Consider the following 10,277-nt stretch of genomic DNA (forward strand, 5'->3'; position numbering starts at 1 on the left):
GTCACTTATTTGTACAAGAACATGGAAATGCAGTTCCTAATATTACAATATTACACTTTTGTACAGCTGCGGAAAGACTTCAGTGTTAATAAAGTAGATCTGTGGGTTAAGGCTACTCTAATTGTAAAGTAATAAGAAAGATTTAATCTGATTACTTTGCAAAATTCATCTGGGGCTTTGGGATCTAGATGACCATCAGATGATGAAGCGTTCTTGACTAATTTAAGGGTTTTAGAATCATAGTGCACTTCAATAGTTACACTAGCGTTAAAAAGTTGGTGACATTTTTGAATGTTTGTTGAAATAAGACTCTTACGCTCACCAAGGCCGCATTTATTTAATCAAACAATACAGTAAAAACAGTAATATTGTAATATATTATTAGAATCTTTTAAATGACAAAAAAATACTGTTGGCTTATCTTGCACACAGGAGCTTGTACACATTTTTGTCCAATCAAATGCTGTCTAGAATGAGAATGTCCCCAGCTAGTTCTGAATAGCATTAGCAAGTAATGAGATGTGAATGAAAAACTATTGGCCTTAAAAAAAAAAATGACAATACATTCTATATATCCCACCCCTCACCAACTTCAATAGGAAATACAGGAACGAAAACAAGTGTTCATTGATTCATCTCATTGTAAGCAGAGAAGCACCTTTATCATGCACTAACTGTAGTGAATGTTAAGTCACTTTGGGCTGATTTTGTTGTTCACTGGTGACACGACAGTCTGAACATCAGATGCATCGTCCTCTGAAGGCCAGGGATCCTTTCCACACATCAGGAGCGGTATTGCATACTTCTGGAACTAGAAAAGAACGTTATTTTCAAACAGCCCACCTTAACTAAATTATATGAAGAGTTCCATTGCAAAAACCTCTAAGTCCAACTTTTTGGACAAGACAGTAAAACGTCCGTTTCTGTCAGTTTTACAGCAGCAAAAGGAACACTGTTGTGTTTACCAAAGACTTTAGAATGACACAAGACGCGTTACTCGTATTGTTTTGAATGGGAGAAAGTGTACTAAAACGCGCAATATGGCGGAATAAGTCCCGCCTTCAAAATAAGAGCCAATCGCCGACTGGTAAGTCATCGAGTCATAGCAGCGGCCGTTAGAAGCACTCAGACGCTCGCCTCCGAAATGAGGCCCAAGAGACGCACATTTAGGTCTGCGCATGCGCATTAGATTGATCCAGCCTAAAAAATAGTTTTTTTTTTCATGATTTGAGCGTTTGAAAAAAAAAATGAGACAGTTGTTAGATTTTATTGGTGATTTCAAATATGAAATTTAATCGAAAGCATGGCAAACAGCTTTAGAGAATTTGATGTTTCCCCATTCAAAGAGATAGGAGCTGCATGGATGCCCAGGATGCCCGAGAGGCGTTTCAAAGATGGCCGCCGAGTGAAATTACTTGTCTTAAAGGGACTTTGATAAGAGTCAATCACCAACTGGTAAAGTCATCGCGTCACTGCAGCAGCTGTAGAAGCTCCGGTTCCTATAGAAACAGACAGACGAGTGCCTCAGAAATGAGACACAAGTGACGCGCATTTAGGATTGCGCATGCACATTAGCTGGATCCAGCCTGAAGAATACCATTTTTTGTCATGAATCGAGCATTTAGAAACAAAATTTATGAGACAGTTGTTAGATTTCATTGGTGATTTCAAATATGAAATTTAATCGAAAGCATGGCAAACAGCTTTGGAGAATTTGATGTTTCCCCATTCAAATAGGAGCTACACTGGAATGCCTGAGAGGCGTTTCAAAGATGGCCGCCGAGTGAAATGACTTGTCTTAAAGGGACTTTGTGTTTACTTGCTACTAGCGAAATCCTGTCATTGACACTGTTATGAAGGACAAAACATGAAACTCGGCTCATACGCACACCGTCATTCATCTTAAAATCATATCATTAGATTCGCATATTCCGATTATTATTCAGATCATTATACCAATATTCTGCTGTGGACTTCAAGGCTTTTGCTGACAAAGGGAGGTGGCGTTTAGTGATTTCTGCCAAGGAACCGGTATTTCTGAATGGACTGACACTGGGATTTAGCGGATTTGAAGCAAAAGTAATGAACGTATATCATCATCTCATTTTTGATGGAGGTGGCATAGCGGCTATTCCATCTGAACTCTTCATATTAATTTATACTTCTTTGAACAGGAAAAACACATTAGCTGTTTGGCATTGGAGAACAATATTACAACAAAATTCATTTCAAATAGCCAAACTTAAAGCCTGTTTTGAAGTCCAGTTAATTTTCTCATAATATTCATTGCAGCATCATCTCTTTTTTCAAAGTGTCTGAAATGCTTCGATAAAGGATTCGGTCTCTCTAAACCCTTACTTTCTGAGAGCCTGCTCTGCTCTGATTGGTCAGATGGCCCAGTCTGTTATGATTGGTCTCCCACTTACAGCACATAAATGCTCATTACCATATTTGGATTTCAGTTCTGGATGCTTCCTCAGCACTCAGTATATAGTGATACAAACATTAACAATGTTTTACCATATCAATTCGAGCCTGAGTTCTCATTCTTTGGAAGTGCATCCAAAGTGAATTTGCTTCCACTGTGCAGAAAACAGCATCTTATCAACGTGTCGACAACACAAACCAAGCTCTTCCAATCTCAGCTACAACTACAGTGTTTGAGGGCAGGTCATAGGCTGGCATTATGGAATTACTGATGATTAATTTCAGAATCGTTTTTTTCATTTGGGAGACAATAACTAAATTTTCAGGCTGAGTGTGAATGTCTTTATTGTGTTAAACTAGGCAAATCATATTGATGAACATGATTCATCTGCATCAGTTTCACTCACCTGTTTGTTCATGTATATGTAGATCATAGGGTTGTAAACAGTGCTGCTCTTGGCCATGTATATGGGTACCACCTTCAACAGCACAGGCAACTGAACATCAGGGTTGAAGATGACTGTTAGAGCCAGAGTAGTATATGGTAGCCAACTCACAAGGAACGCCAATACTATCATCACCACCATCCGCGCCACCTTAGCCTCTGCCTTAGCAGCCGCACCTCCACCTATCTTAGCTACCTGTCAAAGAAAAGATTCTTTCAAACAACCAGTGGTGAAGTACACAAATTAAGTACTTGAATAAAAGTACAGACACCCTAATAAAATATTACTCCAGTAAAAATTTAAGTAGTCACTTCAATTTTACTTACTAACAACATATGGTTTTTAATGTACTTAAAGTCAGTGTAACGGAAGCAAGCTGAGCTGTGCATGTAAACCTCACTCCCCTGGCCTCAAGCGGCACAACGTTAGAGACTGCAGTGTTTAGCGTCCTTGTTAGTGTGCCCGCTTCCCATGCCAGAGACATAGGTTCGAATCCCATTCAGGGGTGCATTTCCCAAAGCGAACTACGGTCGCAAGTTCCGTCGTTACCAAGAGAGTTCAATGGGACTTACGACCATAGTTGACTAACGATGCTTTCAGGAAACGCACCCCAGAGTTGGTCCAGTAGTAGGACCGGTTACATTTGGTGCCGTGACCCGGATGGGAATGAGGTTTATGGGGATGAGTGTAATGTATGTCAGTATAAGAGCTGTGTGTGTAAACCTCACTCCCCTGGCCTCAAGAGGCACGATCGAGTAGGACCGGTTACATCAGCATGAAATAGAAGTTGCAATATTCTTTTCTTCGCTATTGTGATGTATATCTGAGTGAAACAGCTTCTTGAACTGGAAAAAAGGATTATGGTTGTGGTTTGCTATTGCTGTGATGTCATATGAGTGACAGGTTGCCCCGAACTTGTGCCGGTAAATGGCATCAGAGATGAGCAACCTGGTCTCATGACGAAAACGTACCTGTGGGCATGTTTTCGCGAGTCGCGAAATGCGTACCAGTGAGTACATATCGCTGCGGTTTCGATGCGAAATGTCCACTGAGTGGCGCCAAAAGCATGTTCCTTTTTTTTTTTTTTTTTTTGCTGGAGCAGATAATAGGATGAATGCGGTACGTTTTTACGACGTTGCTTTTTAGATGAATCGCCGCGGTTCTCGATTTGACATTTGCGCTCGGTTTCGTTTTAAAATAATGTCCCACTGACGCTACGCCTAAACCTACCCGATGGCGTTAACAAAAGCAAACATGACGTAAAAAGCGTCCGCGATCGTGTACCGTTTTTCCACTCGTTTAGATCTCTCTTTTTTTTTTTTTTTTTCCCAGTCAGTCGCCTTTCGCGGGATTCGTACCCAGGCAGGGGGGAAGGAATTGACTCCTCGTCGTAAGTCCAACTCCGTATCGGCTGAGTTACCGAGCAAAAAAAGCAAAACGCGTAGAGCCGGAAAGTCCAAAGTACGTTCGTTTACAAATCAGGCACTCCGGTAAGAAGCGTTTTGAAGTCGCGACATGATATTGCGTGAAGAGACGTCAAAACAAGGCTTTACGAATCCTTAATCCGACCCCGGCCGTCGTCGAAACTGTGTGTGAAAACGAGCCGAAGCGCTCACTGACGTTTTACCGGCCTCTAGCGTTCGTTTCTGTCGGAAACTGCAGCCAGACGTATGCGCCGGTACGTAATTTTGTGTCTCGTAAAAACGTGCCCATGGGTACGTCTCTCCCATGAGACCAGGTTGGAGAAGAGATGAGGGGAGGGGAAGTTATTTTGAATAAAGATTATGAGTGCACGTGATTTTTTTAAAAGGTTGTGCACAAAAAAATAATGTATATAATACTGCAATATTCCATAAAAAACAAGAACTGTCAGTTTTGATTCCATTGTGACTTTAAGTACTGAAATTACTAAGTTATTATTAAGTACTGATCAATGAACAATGTTTATTATTTATTCTACCCAGCACTAGTCAATAAGAAAGATTAATACAGACATTTAATATTGATCTGCAAATAAGCAAAAATTTAATATTTTTACCAAAACGTATTATAAAATATCAAAACATTAAGCTTCAATATACTAATGTAAGTTAAGTGTGCAAAACCATGAAAAAATATACCAAAATATAGCAAATTTGTGCAAATACAGTAAAAATACAATATGTGGTGACAAATGTACAGACGTCATGTCATAATTTCATTAGTCATAATTAGTATGCATTAGTAGTCATAATTTTAACTATATATCTTAATAATTTTCAAAACATAAATTATGACTTAATTATTATTATTATTATTTTTTTTTTTATGTGGCAGGTAGGCTTCCATAAACAAACTTACCTATGTTTTAATGAAGTGGAGTAAAAACTATGGCATTATGCGATAGAATGTAATGAAGTAAAAGTAAACATTCGCCAAAATAAAATAGGCTACTCCGATAAAGTACAGATATTTGAAAAAAATGTACTACACCAATAAAGTGAATATACTTTGTTACTGTCCACCACTGAAAACAACAAACTAAATTTCACCAGCTCATCTGAAAGATAACAAAAAAAGAAGCAAAACTGTAAAACAGGACAAATTTTTACTTGTCTGAGCGTGTAGAGCAGCCATGAATATGACACCACAATGATGACAAATGGCACAGCAAAACAGAGAGAGAAGTAACAGATGATGTAAGACATGTTTTTGAAATCTCGACTCTGCCAGTCGGGTCCGCAGGATGTGCCGACTCCCTCCAGCTGGTAGCTTCCCCAGCCAAAGAGAGGAGGAGTATTCCAGATCAGAGACCAGAGCCAGGATAACGCCAACCCTCCGGCGGCGTGCTTGCGCTGGAATGTGATGGTACCCAGAGGCTTGCACACTACAAACAGCCGTTCCACTGCAATCAGGGCCACTGTGCACAGCGCTGTTATACCTGTGCAGTCAACAGAGGAAACAGAAGAAATCAGTGAAGATAAAGTTCACTTAATTCACATTTCAAAGGTTAACATTTGTGCCTGTCGGCTGATCATGCTCAGTGTTGGGTGTAATTGATTACTAAGTAATCTAATTACTGTAATTGAATTACTTTTCCCTTGAAAAGTAAAGTAAGGGATTACTCTAATTTTTTTCTGTAATTTAATTACCGTAACTGCATTCAATACTGTATAGACTATGCAACAATTCTATATAAAACAATTGTGGATTTTAATATCAAAATTTAATGTTAAAATGTATGTTTTTAATATAACCTTCTCTATTTACACACTTTGTCATTAATAATTAATGCAACTGTATATTGTTTTTTTGAAAGAATTAACAGTGCTGTTTTGTGTCTGTCCTTCTATTGTTCAGCTGGTCCAGGCTGCTATATGGGATTTAGAAAGTAATTAGTAATAAGTAATCCGATACTTTTTAGAGAGAGTAATTAGTGCATTAATCTAATTACACTGTTGAAGATGTAATTAGTAGCTAATTAATTGAGTGGCCTAACTTACCCAACACTGATAATGCTTATGATGTTTAGCCTACACAATAATGACAGTGATATTTCTCAATTAGATACTATAACCCTTGAAAAGTCATATTTGTTTGTAAAACAATATTTGTTTTAATATTTTCTGAAAAACAAAACAACGTTATTCAGATATTCTGCTCTCAGACTCTTATGATTCGGTTCTTTATAGTGAATCAAAACACGAAGTAGAATCAGTGACTCATGATTCATGAGCAAGTGACTCTTTTAATTCGGTTCTTTTTAGTGAATGAAAAATATACAGTCCCTGCATCCCAATGTTCATACTATCCACCCTAAATAGTACTGAATATTACTAATGTCACATATTATTTAGGCTGGATAGTGCACACTGAGATTCGCGAATAATAATGACACTTATGAACCGAATCTCTTAATGAATGGTTTAAGAAGACTCTCGTACCCTCGCTGTTTGACTCATTCTGCTGAATGAGTCTATATCTAACCTACTTAAGGTAAGCTACTGAAAGTTAACATTACTTTCACTGATGATAAGCTGGTTTTGTGTTCTTGTTTTATAAAATGAACACTAGTTCACGTTACAAATTCACTATTTTGAAGCGCTTCAGTCAAACAACAAGAATCATAACAATTGATGAATCACTTATTTGAATCGGTTCTTTTGTGTCAGTCGGTCAAGAAGAACTTTGAATTAGTTCGTGACTCAGTCTGAATCATTCGGACAGTTCACAGGTACACACGCACTGAATTGTTTGAAGAGGTTTACACCGTAAAAGACAGGAAACCAAAAAGAGCGCTGGATGAAGTTGATGTTTACCTACTGCACATTAAATAAAACTTGCAAATGTCTCCTGTGAATGTCAACAATGAAGACTCCTGCACGAGCACAAGCAGGTAAAGACAACAAACAAAAATGTCATTACAGAGTACAAAAAGTATTATGGCATTTCCATCTTTTTGACATTGCCTATGCCTTGATATTATGCTACATTAATGCAGGAATCATTCAGTACCTCGGTATTTTTCAAATTACTTAAAGTAACAGTATGTGCCTGGTACATAGGTGTAGTCAGTGTAATAATATGGTATTTTGAAAAATGTAATTTTGAGCAGTTTCATGCTAATAAATAGAGGTCAAAATTTGCTAATATGATAAAATTCACAAAATTTTAATAGCAAAAATATAGGCCTAATAATAGGGATCATTTTGATTAGTCATAATCATGGCTTTAGCAACACTAATTATAACATTTTTGACGGAATAATAGTATCTGGGTTTATAGCTGTTGCATTTGAGGCTATATCAGGATATATGTAATTGAATTTGAGTGAAGTCATAATTTCTTTTAAATGTTAATTTTTTCAGTGTCTGGAAGCCCATCAGGGGTGCAGTTAACATAATACAGTCTAAAATCATTATTTAGTGTTGGAATGAACTCTAAACAGACTTACCAAATAATGCAACGCAAAATCCCTCCAAAACACAACCGACCCGTCCCATGAAGTAGTAGCCCACGGCATTGGTCACCACATATGGCACACTTCCTGTTAGCGTGATGCCCAGGTCGGCCACAGCGAGATTGACCAGGGCAAAATTCAGCGGCTGCCGCAGCTGTTTGTGCCGGAGGGTGACGACTATCACTGTAGCGTTCAACACGACAGCTGTGGTGGAGAACACGGCCATGAGGAGGGACAGCATGATGAATCCTGCCCACGGCAGGGGCACCTTTGCACCAAAGCCATCGTGGATAGATGAGTCATTCAGAAATTCTGGGAAAGAGTCCATCTCCCAAAGTCTTAACTAAAAAAACAAAAAAAAAGTAGTTTTTCAGTCAGTTTCAAGCTATATTCTTCTCTGCTGGTTCATTCAAGTACATCAGACATGCAGCTTTGCGTCACACGACTTCTGTCTGCGACACACACAAAAAAAGTTCTTATTCAGATTAAGTGCTGTAAGAAGAAAAGTCCCAAAGATCCGGACTTAAGGCACAATAAGTCCTCCTGGGTGTGATCCCTGATCCAACTCTTCCCTTGATTGCAGTAGGAAAATGACTTGAATGACTGAAAAAGAAGTGTTACCAACATTTCTGTTTTTTTCTCTAAGATTAATGAAAATGCAAAGACTCAGAATTAGAGCTTTGTGGCTGTTAGTTATACACAGTATATTTAAAATATAGGCCTATTATTACATTATACAATATATTAATATTTATATGCAGTGTATAGAATTAACAGCTATAATTTATATGTATTTCCGGCATCCAACAACAGGGGCAAACAGGGCCATGTTAAACAGACAAATCTTGCTATAAAGAGCCCATATGGTTAAAACCTAGAGGAAGTTTTCATATACAGTATAACAGTTCAAGTGAAGTTTTGTGATCCATGACTAGTCACCTGATATCCTACGCATTGACTGGTGGCAGAACTAATGGACTAGTTGCTGTACTGAAACAATATTACTTCGTAAGTGCTACACTATGAATTTTTCCACTTCCTGACTTCCCTCATTACTAATTATCATGGAGCAGTAAAGTAACTTGGCAAAATTTACAAGAATTAATTCTGTATCAATGCTTCAAGGCCTTATCATTTAATGTTATTGTTTTAGAGATGCTTCTAGGCATCTCTGTCCACTGTGATTAGCTGTGAGGTGATTCCCAGCACCTTCAGTGCCAGATGTCACATTTGTACAGTACTATATTTGACCTGCTAAGAGTTTTAACTTCCATTAAGACAAGACAGAGATTACTGTGTGTTTGGTGTCCTGCATTAAAATAGACTAGAGTCAAGTCCAGCACAGACTAACCGGATTTGCTTCAAGAGTTGTTAAAACTATTGCTTCTGTCCCTGAAAGACCCATAATTTCTTAATCTTGTTGTTGTCTTTGTTGTTGATTAAAGAAGGACCATGTAAGACTTCTATTTCTGCATGTGCATTTTAATATACATTAGTAAATATATAGGAGACATTAAATAAGCAGAGTTGGGGATAGTTACTTTTAAAAGTAATGTTACAATATTGCATTACTCCTTAAAAAAGTAATTGCATTAGTTTTGACGGAAAGTAATGCTTTATGTTACTTGTGCACTACTTTTTCTCACCTGGGCTGGGCTTTCTTGTTTGTTTGTTTTTAATAACAAGAACAGTTGTTCTGTTTTTGGCAAATGTTAAGGCCCTTTCACACCAAAAGTGAAATGAATAAGCCTCAGGCTGAAGGGAATGCACATTCATGCCGGTACAGTAGAGGGCGCACCTTTAAATGAAACCTTGTTTCCGCCATGAAATAAAAAATAAAAAGGTAATTGCGACTTTGTATCTCACAAGTCTGACAAGTCTGATGCAATTATAAAGTCAGAATTGCATGATAAAAAGTCAGAATTACGAGATGCAAAGTCGCAATTGTGAGTTTATATCTCGCAATTCTGAGAAAAAGTCTGAATTGCAACTTTATATCTCGCATTTCTGACTTTATATCACAAAATGAGTAAAATATAAACAAAAATATCTGAATAAACAGACAGACGTAATGAATTAAGAACTTGCCAACATTGGTGACACCTGATGATAACAAGCAGAATCATTTAAGGAAAGAGAAACACAAGAATTAACAGAGGTTTAGATATTGGTGTTAATTTTATTGAAAATGAAAATTAACACCAAAGTGTTTCTTTTATGTCAGTTTGAGGTTTTTGTGATGGTGTTTGCTAATTTTATACATTTTAAATGGTTGACTTTTAAAGCAGAACTAAGTAACTTTTTTTACCTTTATAAATAGTTTTCTAAGTCCTTACGATGGTTAATTGACTTGAAGTAGTGTGTTTGAGACGAGCACTAACCCCCTCTGGCACGTCTACGCAAAAAAACAGCACTTGCAAGTTGAGCTGCGCCGACCCGACACAATCTCGCCTCATGTTCACGTT

General features: G+C 37.8%; 1 protein-coding gene across 1 annotated transcript; it reads right to left on the reverse strand.

Annotated features, from left to right (window-relative positions):
* Window positions 1-691: 691 nt before the first annotated feature.
* On the reverse strand, window positions 692-8,140 carry parapinopsinb (parapinopsin b). The gene is made up of 4 exons (XM_067387863.1): window positions 7,807-8,140; window positions 5,465-5,793; window positions 2,835-3,068; window positions 692-811 (listed from the first exon to the last, which is right to left on the reverse strand). Exons 1-4 carry the CDS (start codon window positions 8,138-8,140, stop codon window positions 692-694), a joined length of 1,017 nt encoding a protein of 338 aa, XP_067243964.1.
* Window positions 8,141-10,277: the final 2,137 nt, after the last annotated feature.

This window comes from Chanodichthys erythropterus, chromosome 6, assembly GCF_024489055.1.
Source record: "Chanodichthys erythropterus isolate Z2021 chromosome 6, ASM2448905v1, whole genome shotgun sequence".
Lineage (NCBI taxonomy): Eukaryota > Metazoa > Chordata > Actinopteri > Cypriniformes > Xenocyprididae > Chanodichthys > Chanodichthys erythropterus.